This window comes from Cryptomeria japonica, chromosome 6 (genome assembly GCF_030272615.1).
Source record: "Cryptomeria japonica chromosome 6, Sugi_1.0, whole genome shotgun sequence".
Lineage (NCBI taxonomy): Eukaryota > Viridiplantae > Streptophyta > Pinopsida > Cupressales > Cupressaceae > Cryptomeria > Cryptomeria japonica.
This window is the reverse complement of record NC_081410.1, coordinates 117,482,477-117,505,763: the sequence shown is the minus strand read 5'-3', so window position 1 is coordinate 117,505,763 and position 23,287 is coordinate 117,482,477. Positions and strand designations below refer to the sequence as shown.

At 38.5% G+C, this 23,287-nt stretch overlaps 1 protein-coding gene and 1 long non-coding RNA gene across 3 annotated transcripts in view; one reads left to right on the top strand and one right to left on the bottom strand.

Moving 5' to 3' along the window:
• LOC131074813 (phosphoglycerate mutase-like protein) overlaps window positions 1–23,287 on the bottom strand; it is an 89,238-nt gene that overhangs the window by 10,703 nt on the left and 55,248 nt on the right. For both annotated transcript variants that reach the window (XM_058011505.2, XM_058011503.2), the window contains one exon: window positions 21,519–21,638. In XM_058011505.2, coding sequence (XP_057867488.1) covers window positions 21,519–21,638 — 120 coding nt within the window. The remainder of the gene's footprint in view (window positions 1–21,518; window positions 21,639–23,287) is intronic.
• LOC131074814 (uncharacterized) overlaps window positions 1–23,287 on the top strand; it is a 77,856-nt gene that overhangs the window by 6,106 nt on the left and 48,463 nt on the right. The gene's annotated exons all lie outside the window — the stretch shown is intronic.

The window sequence follows — 23,287 nt, the reverse complement described above, 5'->3', positions numbered from 1 at the left end:
GGTAGTGGAATCGGCAGGTACAGTAGGATCTATTTCAGCATCGCAGGTGCAGGTCCACTTTACACTAGCCCGCTTACCCGAGACTTGTCAGTTGGCGGTGCCGCGGTCGTTCGGGACGGTGAGTGTGGTCACCACGGTGCCAGTTCCTAGCTTCAGGCAGCCTTGGGTGACGATAGCGATTACACCACCGCGGGTGGAGACCTTGGCGAGTGCAGAGGCTTCCAGGGTGCACGATGTGCCGGAGGTGACAGGACAGGATGTGCCAGAGTTGCCAGGCTATATGCAGGAGGCAGTGGCAGAAGTGGGCGCTCTTCATGATGACCTTAGCGCGTGGTTGAGCCGCTACCAGCTTACACCTATGGCACCAGCAGGAGAGGCCGCTCTATCTCCAGGCAGGACCATGCATTCCTTGGATATCATTGATCTGGAGGAAGGGAGTTCCCCGAGCAGTAGGGCGCTTCAGAGGGTTGCGTCACCCCCTGCAGTTGTAGTCACCAGCTCGTACAGGGGAGAGGAGGTGCCTGTGGGAGTACAACAGGGTATAGGAGAGTTGGAGCAGTTTATTGGCGAGATGACTTTGAGAGCACAACGGCTTGTGTCATCTGCCACACTCCAAGCGGACGCTGCCATGGTTGAGCGGATTGAGGGACTGTTGACCTTTGCCCGCACTGGATGTAGAGAGGAGTTTGAGAGGTGTTTTGAGTGTGCCGGATGGCTTGAGACGGAGAGCCTGGCGATGCTGGAGGCTTGGCGCCTCACTGAGGGGGTTGGCGAGACCTAGATGTAGTCGTTGGTGAGAGAGGTGGAGCAGGCCTTCCGCGAAGGTTATCTGGAGCTTCAAAGGACACAACAGACGGCAACCATAGTTGAGGCTTTGCGGGTAGCAGTAGTGACAGCTCGAGAGGAGCTGACTACCAGGTTTCGAGAGCTAGAGGCTACCATGGCACAAACCCAGACAGGGATGGACACTTTAGTAGCAGAGAAGTCTGCCTTGCTGATACAGTTGGAAAAGGAAAGAGCATCCAGGGAGCTGTTGGAGACTCGATTGGTCAGTGCACTGGAGAGTGTGGACAAGAAGGATAAGGAGGTGCTGGAGGCAGCCTATATGGTAAAGACTGCTATGGAGCGGCAGATGGTAGCGGAACGGGATCTGAAGAGGACAGAGCAAGTGTATGAGCTCCGTGGGCGCTTGGCGTCAACCGCTACACCACCACTGGCGCCTTCTTCATCAGGGACGCCCTCTGCACCCCCTTAGTATTCTTTTTTGCTTTTGGGTTCTGTACGCCCCATGTATTCTCCATTTTGTTGTAAGTCGCCTAGAGACGACTTTTCTTTTTGGGGGGGATGATGTTGGCGGCAATATTGTACACGGAAATAAAACTAGTTAATTAAGTTGTAATTGTGTTGGTTAGTTGGCAATCGAGGGGTGGCAGTTGCGGTGTGACGATTGGTGCTCGCACCCCCTCGGTATCTTTATATACTTTCGAATGTAACTTGGGAAAGGACAATTATGAATGGAATGACATCTCTTATACTTGTCTGATAGCTATGGCGTTATTATTCTGCATCACGTGCTTTATGTTTTAAGTTATTCACCCGAGAGGGTAAACAAACTACACATTTCAATTCTTGCTAATTGGCTTCTTAAAGTGAAGTGTTTATTCAAATTTTCTAAAGTTGGCATATATCAGTAAGATCATAGCATAAGCTGGAAAGCAAAACTCTGTTGGCCAAACCACAACAATTACCCAGAAGACAACATCAGACACAATGTAGCACCAACTAGAACATTCAACACCATGCAAAGCACATAAGGACATTCCAAGAACATCCAACATCATTCCCAAATACTTCTTTCTTACTGTCACATCTATACCATTGCTAGAATGCCAAGAAACATAGTTTTGAACATAACATCCATAATTCTTCTTGCAAAACACTTCAACACTTGAAACTGGAATTGAGACAATGCACAAAGATCACAAGCATGTCCTCCAAGTCGCAACACCTGAAACACCAATGTCAAGAAACATAGATTATTTTTTGGACCAATCAAATCCACTTTTGACAGACAGTTTGACTGTCAACAAACAACAATCACTAGTCACATCGGTTGCAACATTAGGAACCTGAAAAGATAGCAGTGCAATGCCCACAAAGCATAAACATTATGTCCAAATCCACAACACAAAATTCTCAAATGTGGAGGAATGTGGTGCATTCTTCCAACTAGACCTTAAATACTCTTTCTTGCATATCACATCTCATACTGAAAACATTTTAGAAACAAGATTAACTTGAACAAGAGTGCCATGCCAAGGAAAGCACATCCTCACCATCATCACCATCATGCTACAACATTATACGACCATCATTAACATATCAAAACCTCATACTGAATGTAGACATTAGACACTGAGAAGGTGGACATCCACAACCCAAAAAAAAACATATCTGATATACCAATACAAGCTGCAGGTTTACAACACATGACAACACTGCCAACACTCTCTCCATTGACATCAACAACAACACAACATTAATAGCTATATAACAATTTCTCAACATCAAGAACACATCATCAAGAACAACACATTGTCAGACATCGGGTTGACATCAATGACAACACATATTGCCAACATCCTAGTCCACACCATTTGGTCTAGTCTTGTTTGTTTACTTGGTCAATCTAGCAAAACGTACTGTTGACGTGGCTAAAGTCGGATAACCAACTCCTTCTAGTCAACGCAGAATAGAATGTTCTTGCTAAGTGTTCTATCCTCTCTTGAATAAGGAATCCCTAATGTTGTTTTAATTGATCAATGGGGACAACCTCAAGGTTCCAATCGTCAGGTCATGACTCGGGATAGCTTAGTGATTGATGTGTTTTGCTGGGAACACAAGGGGCCTTACATATTAAACAAGATGGTCCGCATCTAATGATGCTGCGATTCTTAGACTGGGAAATAAAATCAAAAGGGAAGGGTTTAGGGATCCTAAGTACAATGGTAGGAATGACTAGTGCTACGGGTAGACAAATTTCCATAAACCAATTCTTGTTTCGCCAGAGACACCCTCACAACTTGACAAGAACAGTGCAATCTCCAAGGGGACGAAGGATTTTCAGACTATGGGGATTCATTCGGGCACCCAATTCTGGCGCAACTTGAAACGAATACCTACAGTTGAACTAAGCATAGTTTTGGGTTCAAACTAACCATGCATGGTGACCTACAATCAACAAGCCCCCACACTTCACCATTAAAACCATTGAACTCTACTTCTAACCAACTAGAAGTAAACCATGCAAATAGAATAAAACCAAAGATAACAAACAACAGATTCAATGTTCATATATTGATTTTGGCTGCCATTACAACAATTTCTTACAACAGTTATGCTCTACTTCTAATCTCCAAACCGCATCTAACTACAACTCCTAAAAATCTAACTACTAAAATCTAACTCTCTAACCTCTAAGAGTCTAAAAATCTAACCCTTTACAAGAGAGAGGCCTCTGCCTTTTATAGATTTTACAATTTGAATCAAGGGCCAGGATTGACTACATCCAAGGGCCCTGATTTGCCTTCCAAAAGCTTGGCAGCTTTTAGCCCATGCCTAATAACTACCATAACTCCCAACTGCCCTCTTCAACCACTTTCCCAGCCACCTACAACTGTTCGGCATTAATTCGGTCAATTTGGTAGTTGGAAATAATTGAAGCATAGCTGACCCATGTCCCTTTGTTTTGAAATGTCTTGAATGGGGCCCACAGGCAGTCCTTTTACAATAAAGCAATTCAGTTTTTGCAAAATGACTTTCTGGAATTAATTCCAACTGTGTAATTCCGAGTTTGCACATTTTTAGTGTTCTTTTATCTTCGGTCTTGAGGGTGGACTTCAGCTGCTTGTTAGGTGATGGCACCCTTCCTTGTGCTTCGTTTTACGCTTTGTGACACGTTCTTCATTCGCAACACTTGGGACTGTCGTTTTGATCCTGTGCTTCTGCATTTTTGCTTCCTGGCGTTGATCACGATCCTATCTTCTCGACATTGTTGATTTGTAAACAATCAATTTCAACTTGAATTAATCATCTTGAAAAGATATAAACGATTTTAACAGATATTAATTTTTTTCAAGGCCCGGAGGGGAAAAATAAAAATATTCACTTTTTTAAAATTAATCTTGAATCCTCTCCTTTTCACTTTTACTTGGCTGATTCAATGAAAGGATAAAACTCGGCCCTTTTGGGTTAAGTGAATTGGATATTTGGAAAGAAAATGTGAGAAATGTTTAAATTGCCAAAGTCATATGCCAAATTCGAGCTTGATGAAGGAAATGTGCAATTTGCTCTATTTCTTGCAAAATTTGGTAAAATGTCGAGTTTCATTTTAACGCCCTCCACTAGAGAAATCCAGGTTTTTGCTTACAGAAGTTCAACCTTGGTTGCTTAAATAAAACTCGCGACCCTTACCAAAAAGTGCGAAATCTCCCTTTACTTACAAAACTCGGGTGCTCAAAGGAAGATATGCGATTTTTAAGTTTAAACCCTTCCCTCTTTGGCTGCAAGCTCGGCCCTTGGGCGAATTTAGGCTCTGTGATGAAAAATGAGCGAACTTTTAATCGCCCTTTTAACTTGCAAAATCCATTAAAATGCCGACTTTTCCCTTTTAATGCCCCTTTCACTTATGATAAAATTGTGCATTTTAAGTGAAATGGGCGACAAAACCATCGAGCCCCTTTAATTGTCCTCTTTCTGATGAAATTCGTGATTTTTAAAGGAAATAAACGAACTTTGGTTTGCAATATATATATATTTTTTTAAAACCACTTGTTTTAGCCAAAAATTCGGAATTTCATTCTTTAGTTTTAAACGCCCCTCCCTGAGTTTGAAATTTGGCTAATTTGGCCTAAATGAGCAGACTTACTTTTGAGTCATGCGATTTTTTCCTTTGAGAGAATTCGACATTTTAAAGAAAATGTGCAAACTTTTATTTTTGACTTGAAAAACGACTTTGCATTGTGAAATTCAAGGTTTTCCTCGGCTTTGGAAGGCGACATACAAGGCGAAAATGTGAGAATCTCGATTTGCACTCAGAAGGAAAAGCCCAAACTTCTATGTTTTCGCCCCCTTTCGAATTCACCTTTTTTCAGCAATATGTGTGATTTCAAGTATTTCTTGCAAGGCGCTTGTAGAGGCTATCGGCACAAAGACTTCATTTTGTCGAGCTCTATCTTTTTGCGGGACGTCCTTGGCGATTTGCAAGGAGAATGTGAATAGCGCGTTTCAACTAGGGAGCTAGAACTTCTATGTATTTTGCTATTTCCAAAGCTTTTTCTTCACGGGGATTCCTCGGCATTATGTTCATGGTTTTCACGAGCCTGTCGGAGCTTAAGAAAGATTCACTCACTTTGCCAAATTTTACCTTTGTTGTGGTTTAAAGACCTATTGGGCTGAAGGAGGGGTGTCTCTTGTCTAAGATGGAGGTGTGTTGTGTAGAGCACAACAAATGGTGACTCGGCTAGGAAATGTTCTTGAACACTTCAAGGATGACTATCCAGATCAAACCCCAGAATCTCTGGTTTATACACCACAAAAGACAGATTCAAAGTAAAAAGAGGTTGTAAATTGAATCAAGTCACCAATTTTGAAAATCAAGTGTGCAGTGAAGTTCATTCCTACTTAAAGACAGTTGAGACATCATTGTTTAGTCAAGACAAGTTATGTGGGGCGAATCTAACTTCAAAAGCAACCTGGATGTTGCCTCACTGCCAGCAAGCGTCTATAGCCTCGGCAAGGTTATCACCTGTAAGCTCACAGAGATTGCTCTGTTGAATATTGACAGAGGTGTCTGCACTCCCAAAGCCAAACAATTTGATATTTCTTTGCTTTTCAATTTCTTTTATTTTATTTTTCACTTTCACTTTTTCCCATTGGTTGATTAGCAGTGAAGCTCACGTGGGATTGAGTGTTATAGTGGGTTGCTGAAGCAGAACTTCAGATTTTCACTTGCAATGACTTCCCTTTGACAAAACAACAGGCTTAAGCGATATTAAGCGATAAATGTGCAGTGACCACAATGTTGGTGACGAGATGCAGTAAGCAACTAAATTTTTAGAATGACTAAGCCTTAAACCAAATGAATTGACTACGGGGGCAACTGTCAATTAGGTGCTCTACCAAAGTTGGCATCCAAGAAATAGACTGGAAAACATCTTGACTTTGTACACCAAAGCTATGCAAAGCAAACATACCCCCTACAAAAATGACAGGGAGACAGCCCCTTCCGAAAGGACACCTACACTACAGCAAAGCAAACTAAACTAAAGCAGAAAATAGGAAATCTAAGCTAAGAACAGAAAATGAACTATTCTAAAACAAAAAATAAAAGCCTAAACTAACTATGTACAATAGAGACTAACTGTACAAAATGCGGACTGTTCGCATGCGTTCCCGACCTAGGATGATTTCTTAACACATGCAGTAGTATCAGGGCAGCGGGGGTAGTCCTAAGTTTGGCTAACTTGTCTTTGTATACTGAAAAGAAAATTTTCAGTTGGCCACACTCGGTTTTAACCATGACATCAGGCAGTATTATCAGTTGGGGAAGTTCATTAGGTCCGTGGTCAATCCATTTATAGGTTGTTTTCCCAAAATATTGAAAATCAAACTAAAAATTTTCAGAATTAACAACAGGGAGGAAAGAAACAACTTGTTGCGTTTCTGAGTCATGCGGGGTGTTGTGCGGCGGGAGATCTTCAGTAGCCTCAGGAGGTCGTAACTGGTGGTGCAGCATCTCGCTCGTGTCCGACTTGTGTGAACCAACATCGAATTCATCAACAGGTTGCACTGGCTGAAAAGTAGTCTCGAATTCGAACTCAGGAAAGTGGAATGCATCATCCATCGGTGCATCCTCAGATTGCATGATCCATGTAGCTTTATGCACTTCTGTCAGCATATCCTCAAACAACAAGGACCCTTCGATAGCTTGGTCCTCAAAAACGTCTTCGACAAGCTCTTGGACTGTATCCTCCATTGGTGGGGTTGCTGTAAACTACTACTCAGTGTCGAGCTGCTCTACGGGGTGCACTTGATTATCTTCTTCAACCCTGTCTTCCTCAAGCACAAGGATAACAGGATCTTTCACTGCCATAGTTTGATTGACATGTTCATCTTGGTTAGCACTTGGCAACTCCATCATTTCATCATCAGAGAGTGTGGTGCTGCAGTGATTTTGCGTTCTTTGGTACTCGTCTGTAGCAAGGTAGGCACTCCACACTTTGCTGGTGATGCACTCCTCTGATGCTTCTGGCAATCTGTATTGGGCTTTGACTTGACTAACTGCCTCCATGCATAATGAGTAGGTGAATTCTGAGTGTGGGGTGTGATGAATTTTGCACCACCAAGGTGACAGCATGCCCTCCAAGCATAATTCTTCATTGAAACCAAACTTGTTCTCAATCAAATTCTTAAATCGAGTAAACTCATCAACGCTTGATGGAGGACTAGGGATATCCGGCTGTATGAGCTCCTCTGGTTTGGGGATATCCCATAAAAATATTTGTCCTTGCAATGCAAGCTCAACTCTTGACATAAATGTCAAGCAGTTCGATTCTTCGTGCTCTGCTGTGTTATGGATTCTGCAATGACCTGTAGATGTAAATTCAAAGCTGCTTGGGGTACAATTGTATGCTAAGCCTTTGTTGGAATTGGGAAATGTTGGTCTAAGGACAGTCTTAATGAAGTGGCTGACTCGACATTTGGCTCAAATTTTTTTTGTTTGTTTTTTTATAATTTTTATATTTTTTATATTTTTTTGTTTTTCTGGTTTAACAGGGATTTAACATATCCCAAATATAGCATTTAAAATGGCGTAATAGACTCAACTTGCTGCAAGGAACCTGATAGGGCCCCTTCGTCTAGCACTAATTCTGTAGAGTGCGGAGGAGGGTAAAAAAAGGCTATAAGGTTACTCCTCGTAAATATGGATTGATATGATTTGGTTTTAGTTGTTTAGATATTCATCATGATCAGGCCCTCCTAGCGTCAGTTCTGTTGACGTGGTTAAAGTCAGATAACCGACTCCTTACGGTCAACGCAGAATAGAATGTTCTTGCTAAGTGTTCTATCCTCTCTTGAATAAGGAATCCCTAATGTTGTTTTAATTGATCAATGGGGACAACCTCAAGGTTCCAATCATCAGGTCATGACTCGGGATAGCTCAGTGATTGATGTGTTTTGCTGGGAACACAAGGGGCCTTACGTATAAAACAAGATGGTCCACATCTAATGATGCTGCGATTCTTAGACTGGGAAATAAAATCAAAAGGGAAGGGTTTAGGGATCCTAAGTACAATGGTAGGAATGACTAGTGCTACGGGTAGAAAAATTTCCATAAACCAATTCTTGTTTCGCCAGAGAGACCCTCACAACTTGACAAGAACAGTGCAATCTCCAAGGGGACGAAGGATTTTCAGACTATGGCGATTCATTCGGGCACCCAATTCTAGCGCAACTTGAAATGAATACCTACAGTTGAACTAAGCACAGTTTTGGGTTCAGACTAACCATGCACGGTGACTTGCAATCAGCAGGCGCCCACACTTCACCATTAAAGCCATTGAACTCTACTTCTAACCAGTTGGAAGTAAACCATGCAAATAGAATAAAATCAAAGGTAACAAACAACAGATTCAATGTTCATATATTGATTTTGGCTGCCATTACAACAATTTCTTACAGCAGTTATGCTTTACTTCTAATCTCCAAACCGCATCTAACTATTCTAACTCCAAAAAATCTAACTACTAAAATCTAACTCTCTAACCTCTAAGAGTCTAAAAATCTAACCCTTTACAAGAGAGAGGTCTTTGCCTTTTATAGATTTTACAATTTGAATCAAGGGCCAGGATTGACTGCATCCAAGGGCCTTGATCTGCCTTCCAGAAGCTTGGCAGCTTTTAGCCCATGCCTAATAACTACCATAACTCCCAACTGCCCTCTTCAACCACTTTCCCAGCCACCTACAACTGTTCGGCATTAATTCGGTCAATTTGGTAGTTGGAAATAACTGAAGCATAACTGACTTGTGTCCCTTTGTTTTGAAATGTCTTGAATGGGGCCCATAGGCAGCCCTTTTACAATAAAGCAATTCAGTTTTTGCAAATCGACTTTCTGGAATTAATTCCAGCTGTGTAATTCTGAGTGCACATTTTGACTGTTTTTTTATCTTCGGTCTTGAGGGTGGACTTCAACTTGTCGTTTGGTGATGGCGCGCTTTGTTTTATGCCCTGCGACACGTTCTTCATTGGCAGCGCTTGGGACTATCGTTTTGATCCTGCGCTCTTGCATTTTCTCTTCTCGACGTCAATCACGATCCTATCTTCTTGACATCGTTGATTTGTAAACAATCAATTTCAACTTGAATTAATCACCTCGAAAAGATATAAATGATTTTAACAAATATTAAATTTTTTCAAGGCCCGAAGGGGAAAAATAAAAATATTCACTTTTTTAAAATTAATCTCGAATCCTCTCCTTTTCACTTTTAATTGTCCGATTCAATGAAAGGATAAAACTTGGCCCTTTTGGGTTTAAGTGAGTTGGGCATTTAGAAAGAAAATGTGAGAAATGTTTAAATCACCAAAGTCATATGCCAAATTTGGGCTTGATGAAGGAAATGTGCGATTTGCTCTATTTCTTGCAAAACTTGTTAAAATGTCGAGTTTCATTTTAATGCCCTCCACTAGAGAAATTCTTGTTTTTGCTTATAGAAGTGCGACCTTGGTTGCTTAAATAAAACTTGCGACCCTTACCAAAAAGTGTGAAATCTCCCTTTACTTACAAAACTCGGGTGCTCAAAGGAAGATATGTGATTTTTAAGTTTAAACCTTTCCCTCTTTGTCTGGAAGCTCGGCCCTTGGGCGAATTCGGGCTCTGTGATGAAAAATGAGTGAACTTTTAATCGCCCTTTTAACTTGCAAAATCCATTAAAATGCTGACTTTGCCCTTTTAACACCCCCTTTCACTTTAATAAAATTGTGCATTTTAAGTGAAATGGGCGACAAAACCATCAAGCCCCTTTAATTGCCCTCTTTCTGATGAAATTCACGATTTTTAAAGGAAATAAGCAAACTTTGGTTTGCAAATTTTAAACTTTTTAAAACCACTTGTTTTAGCCAAAAATTTAGACATTTCACTTAATATGAGCGAATTTCATTCTTTAGTTTTAAATGCCCCTGCTCGATTTTGGATTTCGGCTAATTTGGCCTAAATGAGTGAACTTACTTTTGAGTCGGGTGATTTTTTTCCTTCGAGAGAATTTGGCATTTTTAAGAAAATGTGCAAACTTTTATTTTTGACTTGAAAAATAACTTTGCACTGTGAAATTCGAGGTTTTCCTCGACTTTGGAAGGCGACATATAGGGCGAAAATGTGAGAATCTCGATTTGCACTCAGAGGGAAAAGCCCGAACTTCTATGTTTTGGCCCCCTTTCGAATTCTGCTTTTTTCAGTGATAGGTGCGATTTCAGGTATTTCTTGCAAGGCTCTTGCAGAGGCTATCGGCACAAAGACTTCATTTTTTCGAGCTCTATCTTTTCACGGGACGTCCTTGGCGATTTGCAAGGAGAATGCAAACAGTGTGATTCAACTAGTGAGCCCGAACTTCTATGTATTTTGCTATTTGTTTCGATGTTTCCAGCACTTTTTCTTCATGGGGATTCCTCGGCATTGCAAGGAATTATGTTCGTGGTTTTCATTGGTTTGTTGGGGCTAAGAAACATTCACTCACTTTGTCGAACTTTACCTTTGTTGTCGTTTAAAGACCTATTGGGCTGAAGGAGGGGGGTCCCCTATCTAAGGCGAGAGTGTGTTGTGTAGAGCACAACCTGTAACCACTCATTGCATTCCCACATTGTATAATTAGATGCCCTTTGGAGTCATATTGTATTCTACTTCTCCTTCCACTGTCATTGTCATTGAATCTGTTGCTATTAGATCTATTTTAATATCCATCCAAGGATGGATTAGTTTTTTGTAGTTTCAGTGGCATACTTGGTGGAGTAGATTTTTCTCCCTACATGAAGAGTGCTTTTGTACCCCTAGATTTGAAATTGTACAAGCGCTCTTTAATGGAGTGTCTAGAGACTTGACAAATGTCACAAAATAACTTCTTTGGGCAATTGGTTTTAGCATGTCCTTAATATTTGCACTCTATGCACTAGAGTTCTTTTCTCTCCTTAATGCTCTCTTTGTCTACCTTTAGTTCTTTCATCATCCCTAGCATGTCTTTTTGGAGTGCTTAGACTGTCCAAGATTCATCATTGCCGTTATCATTTGAGCTATCATTATCTTCCACTTTTCTTTTTCCATCTGGGGACATTTTTTCCTCACTCTCTATGTCCATTGCCTAATTATATGGTTTTGGTAAAGAAGATGAAGGTACCACTTCCTTTTTCTTCTTAACAAGGGGATTAGGTATTCTTGATGAACCATTGTTCTTCAAGCTATTATCTGCCTTCTCCAACGTCAACAATAACTCTTATGTCTTTGGTTGTAAGCCCCTACATTCTCATTCTTACCCTACTTTGTATTATAGATCTTTGCTACAATCTCATTGTCATCTCTCAACAATTTAAATTGTTCCTCAAAGGCTTACTTTGATCCCTCTCAAGTAGTTTTGGCGACTAGATTGACTTTATGCACCAATCAACAGCTATTCTTGTTCAGGTTGTTAGAAAGGATTGTAGCCAATAGGATCTATGTTTCTGGCCTTTAGCTATCCAAATTGTTTCACGGGTCTTGCAATGTTATGTGGGGTCCTCCAAGCCAATGCTTGTAAATTTAGGCAAGTTTTGTCTTTCAATGCTTAGACTTGATGGGGGGAGTCACCATTCTTTTTTTATGTAATGCCAATGCTTGGACCTAACTTACAAAGATGTTTTGATTTAAAGTCTCTAGTGCTTCACTTGCACTCTAAATCGCAAGAATCCTCAACTTTTACTTGAGTGTTCCATATAGGGTTGCCTTCACTTTTGCATATTTTTGGCCTACGAGTTTTAGGTTTGCATCCTTCCACTACCTTTTCTTAAATCATCAATCATTTAGTACTTCCAATATTAGTCTTGGGTACACAGTCATTAGATTCTACCTCCTATTCATTTTCATTTGCTGCTTTGTCTACTTGATCAAAGAGATTAGTCTACACTTCATCGAGTAAGGGTAGATGTGTTGCGATCTCTTGCCACTTCTTACTCCTGTGATTGCTTGTAATGGAATTGTTATTGTTTTCCAACTTGTAGTTCCAATTTTGACTTGCACTTGGACTTTAGCTTACACTAACTTTGACTTAATTCTTGGGAAGGACTCCAACTTGGAAATCTTATAGTAGTGCTTTCCTCAAGTGCTTCTCGTAATTTTCACCTTTCTCTTTGTTCTTAGATCCTTAGGGATTGTTTGACTTCTTGTCTTGTCTAATCACTTTTTGGAAACTTTATATTTTTGTTTGGGTATAAGGGCATTAATTTCTAGGGATCCAATGTCACTCTATGTTGCTCTCTTCCTCTTCTCATCGACTTCTATCTTCGAAGCGATGCCTTATTTGCTATATTTGTATTTCATGATCATGTTCCTCACAAAGGTCTTGAAGGATTATCTAATGAACAACGATCAATTGTGGCATATGATTAAGAAGAATGTCTACTTGCTTATTTACCTTGAAGTTATCACAGATTACCTCTTGTGGGGTTTGCCTTTGCTCGGCTTCTGCTCATATGTGCTCTTTAACCAATATGTCCTACAATTTCAACCAGTCTTGAGTGAATTTGCCCTCTCTTGGATTGACCCAACAAGTTCTTCAACCAATTGTCCCATTATTTTGCCATTCAACATGACTTCTTGAAGGGAAATTGTTAAGGAATCTAGACCAGAGATAGAGAAGATAACAGTATGATAATATTAAGGAAGGATGGACTTTAATGAGATCATTGCAATAAATATGTTTTCCTCCACTGCGTATCTATATAACTCTATTATATTAATCTTCTACGATAATGTCGACAGCTTGCTAGGTCATGAGATTGCCACAGTTATTGATTTCAATTACCAACAAGTTGTCGACGCCTTTGCATATATAAGGATGGAGAGTCATGTCCACGTAGGGGCATGACTTCTATGTGGCTTATGTCACGTAGAGTCATGACCCTACGGGGACATGACCCTCCGTCCCTTGTTCACCGCTGATGTTCATTAGTTAACAATGATGGTACTCGGGCTCACTAACTAATTCGACCCCGATAGTTATAGTTATCGGGATTATTTTGAACCATATCGATTATATATATATATTGCTTCAATCCGAATGAAGCTATATCCTTAACACTCCCTCTTAGCAAAAGAGGATGGAATTTCATAATTGAGTTTTAAGGAACAACCATCTAGATATACATTTTCATTTGACACGATCATTCACTCAGTAACACTTACTAGTGAAATACTTCATATCTCAGGGAGATATGGATTATCTGATATCCAACACTCTGGGACAACAACTACTTGAAGTCTTATCAGATTACAACCTCGATTCTAGTGACAATTGTAACATTGTCATTATCATAGGTGAAATAATTTTAGTATCATGATATCCGGCACATTCCAGGACAGCAAATTAATGTAGTCAATCATGATATGATTGTTATCATAATTTCCGACATATTTCGGAACAACCATTTAATGATAACAATTCAATAACTCATCATAGAAAAATTTAGTATCAGGATTTCCGGCACACTCCGGGACAACAACTTAATGTAGTCAATCTTAATAACAGATCAGGCTATTGTGAAAGTCGTCACCTTACAATAGCGATCTTACACTTACATCACATGAAAGATCGTCACCTTTCATGACATAGCACATACATGCAATATTGCATCCAAGATATTCATGAATATATAAAATTACATATGAATCATATTAATATCAGAAATTCCCATTATAATTTAGTCATACCAAGTTTACCTCTAAAGTATTCCACTTTCAATTTTGCAAGAGGTTTGGTGAATATGTCGGCACTTTGCTCTTCAGTGCTGATGTAGGTCAATTTGATAACATCTCTGTCTACCATATCTCTTATGTAATGGTATGGGATTTCTATATGCTTGGATCGATTATGAAAGACTGGATTTACAAAAAGTTTGATGCAGCTTTGATTATCACAGTGAATCACAGTGGGGTCTAGGGGTTTCCCAAATAGTCCAACTAGCAATTTCCTTGACCATACTACCTCACGTGCTCCCATGGAGGCAGCCATATATTCGGCTTCAGTGGAACTCTGAGCAACTGCTGACTGTTTTATAATAAACCAGGATATCATAGCTGATCCAAGACTAAAACAACACCCCGTTGTACTTTTATGATCAATGGAACTGCTTGCCCAGTCGGAATCAGAATACCCTTGGAGTTGTATCTCAACATTTTTATATTTTAGGCCAAGTCCAACAGTGCCACGCAAGTATCTTAGAATATGCTTAGCCGCCATTAGGTGAATCTTCTTAGGTTCGCACATGAAGTGACTTAACACATTGGTACATAACAAATATTATGGCGAGTGTTTACCAGGTACATGAGAGATCCAATAATTTGTCTATAGTAGGTAGGATCTGTAGGTTCTGAATCTACTGCTTCACTTTTGAGCTTATGAAGATTTGTTTCCATTGGAATAGAGAGAGGTTTACAATCCATCATACCAAATCTGGTTAGGATATCAATGGTGTATTTTCCTTGATTTAGGAAAATATAATTCTCCTTTTGTCATACTTCTAGGCACTTCTAGGCCCAAAATTTAGTGCAGTAGACCTAGATCTTTCATATCAAATTCAGCCACAAGATATTGTTTGCATTTTGCAATGAGGTGATCTTCTCCTGTTATCAACAAGTCATCAACATAGAGAACAAGTATTAGCATGTCACCATCCGATATTTTGAAGTATATGTTAGAATCTGCTTCATTTTTGGAATATCCTAGTTTGGAGAGATAGCTATCTATCCTTTCGTACCATGCCCTGGGAGCTTGCTTAAGGCCATAGAGAGCTTTTTTTAGTCTACACACAGAGGTTTATATCATGTGTATCTTCCACCCTTTGGAAGCTGCAATGGCAATGATGGTTCTCACAGAAGTATATCGGGCAACTGGAGCAAATGTCTCTTCGTAATCAATGCCAGCCTTTTGAGAGAACCCCTTGGCAATGAATCTAGCTTTGTGTTTTTCAATACTACCATTTGGTGCATATTTGATTTTGAATAACCACTTTGATGAGACAACTGATTTTTCTTTTGGTCTAGGTACAATGTCCCAGACATCATTCTTTAAGATAGATTGGTATTCCTCAATCATTGCATCTTTCCAAGCTTGACATGTTAAGGCTTCTTCAACATTTGATGGTTCAGATTTTGTAAGTTCAGTCATGAGTGCAACATAGCATGATTGACTTCTTGTTTTCTTATTCTCTTTGAAGATTTCATCAGGTTCCACATTATTTTCTTCAATCATCTTTCTTGCCCATAGTGGTCTTTTCTTGTTGTTAGGATTTTCAGCATTCTCGAAATTAGGTGATTGAAGTTCATGACTTTCTATGGTATTCTCCCTCTAATTCTCAATTGTAAGATTTTCATTTGATTCTGTGGTTAGATCATCTTCTGCACTTAGAGAGAGTTTATAAGTAGCATCTTCTTCAAATTTGACATCTCTACTGATTTCAATAGATCTTCGTCCTGGAATATAGACTCTGTATCCTTTAGTGGTTTCACTGTAGCCAACAAATATGCCTTTCTTCCTAGAGGGTTCTCATTTGGTTATCTTTTCTTTAGGAACGTGAATATACACGTGGCAACCAAAGATTCTTAGATGGCTTAAATCTAGTTTATTTCCTGTAAAGGCTTCTTTAGGTGTTATATTCTCTAGGATTGAATGAGGGCATCTGTTTTGAATATACACAACTGTATTTGAGGCTTCAACCCAAAATGAGATATGTAGATTTTGATCATGCATCATGGCTTTGGCGGCTTCGATGATGGTTCTGTTTTTTCTTTCTGTGACTCCATTCTGTTAAGGATTATAAGGTACAGTACACTCCCTCTTAATCCCAACAAAAATGCAGAATTCTTTAAAATTTTCAGAGATGTATTCACCCCCATTATTTGATCTTAGAGTCTTTATTTTCTTCCTAGTTTGATTTTCCACTAAGGCTTTAAATTCTTTGAATTTTAATAACACTTCATTTGATTCCTTGAGTTTTATGAAATAGATCCATGTTTTCCTATAGTAGTCATCAACAATATCATGTAATACAAGAATCCCCCTAGTGATGGTAATGACATTGGACCACACAAATCAGTGTGGACAAGTTTTAGTACAACTTTTGATTTGTGTTCACTTGAGGGAAAGGACCCTTTTGAGTTTTTCTCTAGAGCACATCCTTTACAAGTTCCAACATGATCAGATTTTAGATTGGGTAATCCCGTGGTAATCTTTCCTATAGAAGGTAGGGCACTAAATCGAAGATGTCCTAATCTTCTATGCCAAATTTCATCAGAGTTTGATACTTCATGATTTAGTGCTTGTTTTTGAATATTACATAATTTGTATAAACTACCATCTCTAGATCCCAAAGAAATAGCATTCTTTATGTTAGAATTTTTAGGCCAGAGTAGAACTTTATCTTCATTGAAGGTGACACGATATCCCTAATCAGCTAGTCCTAAAATAGAGACCAAATTCCTTTTGATACTGGTACAAAAAGAACATCTTTCAATTGTAATGTAACTCTTGTTCTTAATTGAATTCAGCAGATCCCAATTCCTTTCACTGGATAGGTAGAATTGTCTCCTATTGTAACTTCTTCAGTTGAGTGGTCTTCAAAGGTTTCAAATTGATCTCTAAATCCGGTTATGTGTCGTGATGCTCCATTGTTGATTATCCACATATGTTTGTTTGAGTTTAGTTCACTTGATAAGGCTAAGAAAAATAGAGGATTCTCTACTTCCTTGACTTCAGCTATGGTAGCTTGAGCTTTCTTTCTTTCTAGACAAAATTTGTGAGTGTGTCCAAATTTATCACACTTGTAGCATTGGATCTTGGAGAAGTCTCTGCTTTTGTGGTTATTTCCTCTCTTCCATTTGAACTTCCTTTTTTTCCCTTTGTTGCTTGTGTTAGCATGTAGTTCTTGAATTTCTCCCTCTTTGTTTGGACCCAATCCTCTTGTGATTAGTCGAGATTCTTCTTGAGTGCAATCATTCTTGAGTTGATCGAATTTTGGTAGTGTCGGACAGGCACTAATGCCTTGAATAAAGGATTCCCAACTGAATGGTAATCCCTTAAGTGCTATTAGAGATAGCTCCATATCATTTACATTATTTCCAATAGTTGATAATTGGTCTTTCAACTCTGAAATCTTCATGAAATAGGATGTAATTGTTTCTCCTTTGTTCATGTAGATATGCATTAATTGCTGCTTTAAAGTGAGCAATCTGCTTGCATTATTTATTTCATATGAGTTTTGAATGGTCTTGAACATATCATAAGCTGTAGTTAGTTTTGAGATGGTTGGGAGAATGTGATCTTTAACAACATCAATTATGATTTTCTTAGCCTTGTTGTTGTGTCTTTTCTAGGTTGTTTTCTCTGGCTCATCTTTGGGCATCTTAGTGTCTTCTTCTATGTATGCATCTAGTTCGAGTTCTTGAAGAATTGTTGTTATTCGAATTCTCCATGAGACAAAGTTGGATGCGCCTTCAAGTCTATCCTCCACTCTAACATTGTTCACCATAATTGTTCTGAATTGTTCTGAATGCAAGTCTGAATTTTTTAGAAAAGAGGTGTTTCTATTTTTATTATTTCTCTACCAACTTGGCTCTGATACCATGTTAAGGAATCTGAACCAGAGATAGAGAAGATAACAGTCTGATAATATTTAGGAAGGATGGACTTTAATGAGATCACTGCAATGAATATGTTTTCCTCCACTGTGTATTTATATAACTCTGTTATATTAATCTTCTACGATAATGTCGACAGCTTGTTGGGTCATGAGATTGCCACAGTTATTGATTTCAATTACCAGCAAGTTGTCGACGCCTTTGCATATATAAGGATGGAGAGTCATGTCCACGCAGGGGCATGAATTCTACGTGGCTTATGTCACGTAGAGTCATGACCCTACGGGGACATGACCCTCCGTCCCTTGTTCACTGCTGATGTTCATTAGTTAACAATGACGGTGCTCGGGCTCACTAACTAATTCGACCCCGATAGTTATCGGGATTATTCTGAACCATATCGATTATTAATTTATTATATAAAGTAATATATATATATATATATGTGTGTGTGTGTGTGTGTGTGTGTGTGTGTGTGTGTGTGTATGTACGTATATACAGATTGCTTCAATCCGAATGAAGCTATATTCTTAACAGAAATGACGCCGAATTTTTACTTGCACTATGGTTAAGCAATTAATACAATTAAGTAAACAAAGTTATTCATGAAGAATTGATGTAGATAAGAACAAACTCAACCATTTATAATTTGAGAGTAAAAAGCATATTTTATTCATCAATGCATTTGATACAAAGTTTGGGGGTAGGAACTTCTTTCATGATGTGGTCCCTTGTCTTGACTCAAGGAAATATATAAACTTGTTCATGGTTGCTAAGAAATTTCCAACCATTGGTAAACTACCCAACTACTCAACCCCACTAATGAGTCTTAACTATTTCCATCAAGTTTACAACATATCAAAGTAAACTAATATGTAATTTATCTATCTACACCTTAATGGCCTTTTCAATTTCCTCCTTATGTCTCCTACCGTGGTAGTAGGGAGTGGAGATGATAAACTTCACGCTCTCCTCCAACTCAATGATGTGCTCAAAGCCTCTATTTGGTGGTCTCCTTGGAGGAATGCTGCTGACTACTTTGCTTTTCCAAGATGCTCCTTCGACAAGTTTTGTTACAATCACCAGACACAAAGTTTCCCATGTGGCTTGTCCATGATGGAAAATCCTCTCCATTCTCTTTGTTGATACAATCCTTGGTGCTTTATTTGTCATTCCTTGTGGTAGCACTTCTTTTCCCTCTAATCAAGGCTTTATATGCATGAAAAATGACAAACAACACCAAACAATACAGCTGAATCCATGAAAAATGAAGCTCCAATGTGACCTCTAATTGAGATCATCCTTCAACTAAAGGGGCGGTGTCCTCTAACTTCGAAATCAAGGGGATTTCATACGCTAATCTTTGATAGATCTACAGGTTTTCATCCTCATTTCTACATGCTTGAACACAAGTTCTCAAAACAAATTTTGAAAGAAATTTGGTTAAGTGTAGATGATCATCTGGATGAAAGCATTCGCTCTTCTATATCCTCCACAAAAAAAACAAGTCGGCCACTATGTACATCTGCAACTTCAAAATTGAATGGTGTCATGGGTGGGAAAGGTTCCACTTCAAAAATAATGGTGCCAAAAACAAGCTACTTGAAACAATATGATACGTGCTAGGAAGTTAAGAAAGAAAACATTTCAAAAGGTGAAAATATTGGGGATTGGGTGTCAGCCATAACAAAAAACTCAACTAAAGGATGATGTGTCAAGGGTCAAGAAATGATAATGACAAGGTAAAGTATGAAAAATACAATGGTGAGGCAAGGTGTCTAATGGAACACATGACAAGATATAGAAGTCCGAAAATTCCATAGAAAGAAGGGAAGAGTAGAGTTAGAAAAAAATACATATTTAGGAAGGTAAAACACACAACATATGGAAATGGGGAAGAGACAAGTACAAACCTAATATGTATGGACTTAGATTGACTGGAAACAGGACATGACAAACACAATAGCAGCTTTATTTAAAAAGAGCTTGTGTACATACATGTAGACTAGGTATGATCAACTAAGGATAGTCACCCTTACCAAACTACAAGAATCCATTTTAAGTGCCGATGGTTGCCACATCGAACTCAACCATTGACACTACTTATAACCTACTCCTAATGACTACCCACAAGCTCTTAAATAATTAAAACATAGTCAAATACAACATAGCGTAAGAAGTTAATTATTTAGCATTACATACACAACCTTGCATATCCTTCAATATGTCAATGTATATCTTTATCTTCAGTCTTTAATCAGCCTTCAAGGGTCTCTTGTAAGTGTTATTGCTCCACAATAGGTTTAGCAACAAACCTCCATAGTCAACCTTAAGGGGGGATTTTGATGTTTTTAATCTTATCCGAGGACTTTCTAATGAATTTTAGGGTAAGTGCCTTATTTATGTTGGCATCCTTTAGATATGTGCTTGGTCAGCTCATTTTGGATATGTACATAGACACATCGAAACCCATTGTTATATCAAGCATCAAGTTTTCTAAAATGTTATAGCCTATGGGCAGCATAATATGATTTTGTCTCCTTTTTCACTTTGTTCTTTGCATGTTAAATTTTTAGCCTCCTTGTTCCGAAGGGTGTGTGCCTGCTTATTTCTACACCATTAATACAAATAGACTTGTCCATTTATTTTTTGCTTGCATTGTTACTGATTCCCATCTATATAATTTCCCCGCTCTTATCATGTGTTTTTTCAACGGCCCTAACACAAAAGACACTTCTCTGTGCCTCCATATCCCTTGCAACAAGAAGTACCACATCCTGCTAAATTATTTTCTGTCCTTATACAGTTATATGCTCTTAATCTATGGTTGTATTCACATGTTTGCCTATGGATTAAAAAGGGTTGCAGCTGTCCTCTCATTATATAGATAGATTTTCACTTCACAGTTGTATGCAATAACAAAACTGTTCACTACAGCTGTATGCTCTTATTCCACAACAGTTTGCAATAACACCATTTCCCATTGATAAAAGGGGTTGCCAGTGAATGTTCTCATTCAGCAGCTATATATTTTCTTTCTACATCTGTATGTAATCATAAATTTTTGCTACAGCTGTATGTAGTCACATATTTGCTCCTTTTACAACTGTATGCAGTCCGAAAGAGATGCATGCAGTTTATTTTTGTATCAATAATTATTGGTATCGAATCAGTCATAAGAAATCAAGGCAAGTTTGTCAAGCCCATTTGTGTTTATGTTTTTGGGTAAATTGTGGTATCAATGTACACATGGTCTACAGCAGAAATACCAACGCTGCTAAGTCCATTCTAGACCAGGACTTATGAAACTGTAAAACATTTAATTTCCTTTCATATATTTGTTTGTTTTATCAAAACAAATCCTCTGATCAAAATGGATCATTCACATGCCTCTAATCCATACATGCAGTATATGCATTGATTTCAAATTTCTTAAGCAATATGCAGGAGTAAATTGATATATTACTAGACTAGAATAAGTAATTGAACTTGGAATGCACAATCTTCAATGCCAAAATTTTCATGTTTCCACATAATGTTCCATATATTAGATTTAACAAATCATTTATAATTCCTCCACTTACGGTTTGCGAATCTCATTTCTAACTAAGGGATGACAATCCTCTCCAAAGAGGGCCAAAGCGTATATGAAAAATGCACTATGTGAAACAATTGCTATTTCTTTTTCCTTTCGTGTCAATAACCTGCATAAACAAGGAACCCTTTTAGCTGGCACATAATTAGTCTTGCAAGAATCCTTTTCATGATAATGAGACTCAAACAATATTTGCACTTCCTTTAAAAGCACATGGGCAAAAATAAATTCATATTTATTAGCATTGAACATTATATAAATTTAAATTCAAATAATGTATGTGAGGTGCCCTTGACGTTTTACTTTTCCAACTATATAGCACATCTTGTTGGTAATTATCTCTAAAAAAGGTTTTCCCTTGTTGGAATTATAATAATTGTGACTGTGAGAGTACATGTTTTGAAAGTAAAACCCATCTTGTCAGGTCCACTGAGTTACCAATGCTGTGGCATACCATTGGTAAATTTATATATAATTATACTGGGTTTAAAATGTCCTGTGTTGGTCAGATTCAAATTTATGCAATTGATATACCTTTTAGGGGGGCCCAGAAAGACAACCAATCTCTTCCATTGGCTTTGAAGCACATGAGCATCATCATTAGTTAAGTAATCTGATAATACTGCAGTAGTTGTTGCTATGGTTCAAAGCATCACAACAGTATGAACCGAAGAAGTGGAGGTCATGAGTCAGTGTGAAGGCAAAAAGTTGGCACTGCCCTGGGTACCAATCTTTAAGATTCAGTCTGGAATAAGTGGGGGTCTTTCCTATCCAGAGGGAAGTGGTTGCAAACAAAATATGCATATAATAATCTGCCTCTAATGTGTTAAGTTTTGCAGCAATTAATATACACATGTAGCATGACTTGCAGCAGTTAATAAAATCTTGGGTTGGTGCTGTCTGTCTGAAAAAAATCAACCTCATTTTTGTCATATTTGTATAATGTGTGTACTGAGTGAGTTTGGGACTTGGCTGTAAGGACAACACTATCAATAATTTAACACCCTATCCTTGATTGTATCAGCCCCCAACAAAATGATTTAATGAAGAAAAAAAAAAAATTTTAAATTATTGGTTGAGATGGTGTGATGTATGATCCAAGCCACTGGTACGCCTGATAAATTTTGAGCTGACATTGTTTGTTGTGCTAAGTGCTAACTATATTGCAAACACTGTTCCTACAAAAGCAGAGTTCCAAGAAGCCATTTATTATCATACAAATTAACTTTTGGCAATCTTGCTTGGGCCTATATTCCCAATGACAACAGGGTGAAGCTTGATCCCAATCATCATCTGGAGGCTCCTTCTATGGTGACATTTGTGGATTCTTTGGTTTGATGAGATCGTGTTGGATGATGTTGTTATTTGAGGCTCTAGTTGTTATGAAAGGTTCGAGCAATGACCCAACAATGGCAGATTATGTTGGCCCCACACATATTGCAGATTCAACAAAAGATAATTCCCACTTCTAGGAGGATGTCAATCATCTTAAGCATAGTTTGCAAACTTGCATAGCTCTCAATGAGTTGCCAAGTACTCATGACTTTTTTTCATGGACATGTTTTTCCTAGATTAACTCAACTTTCTAAAATGCTAGGAATTAAAAATGCCCCATTGCAAACATTGGTATTCTTGCTATCCCTATTACATGCCCTAAGAATGCATTTATATTGGAAAATATGCCCTCAAACATGACTGTAGACTAGAAAGTGATTGTGTACTAAAACATAGACAAAATGCAACAGTATGCTAAAGATG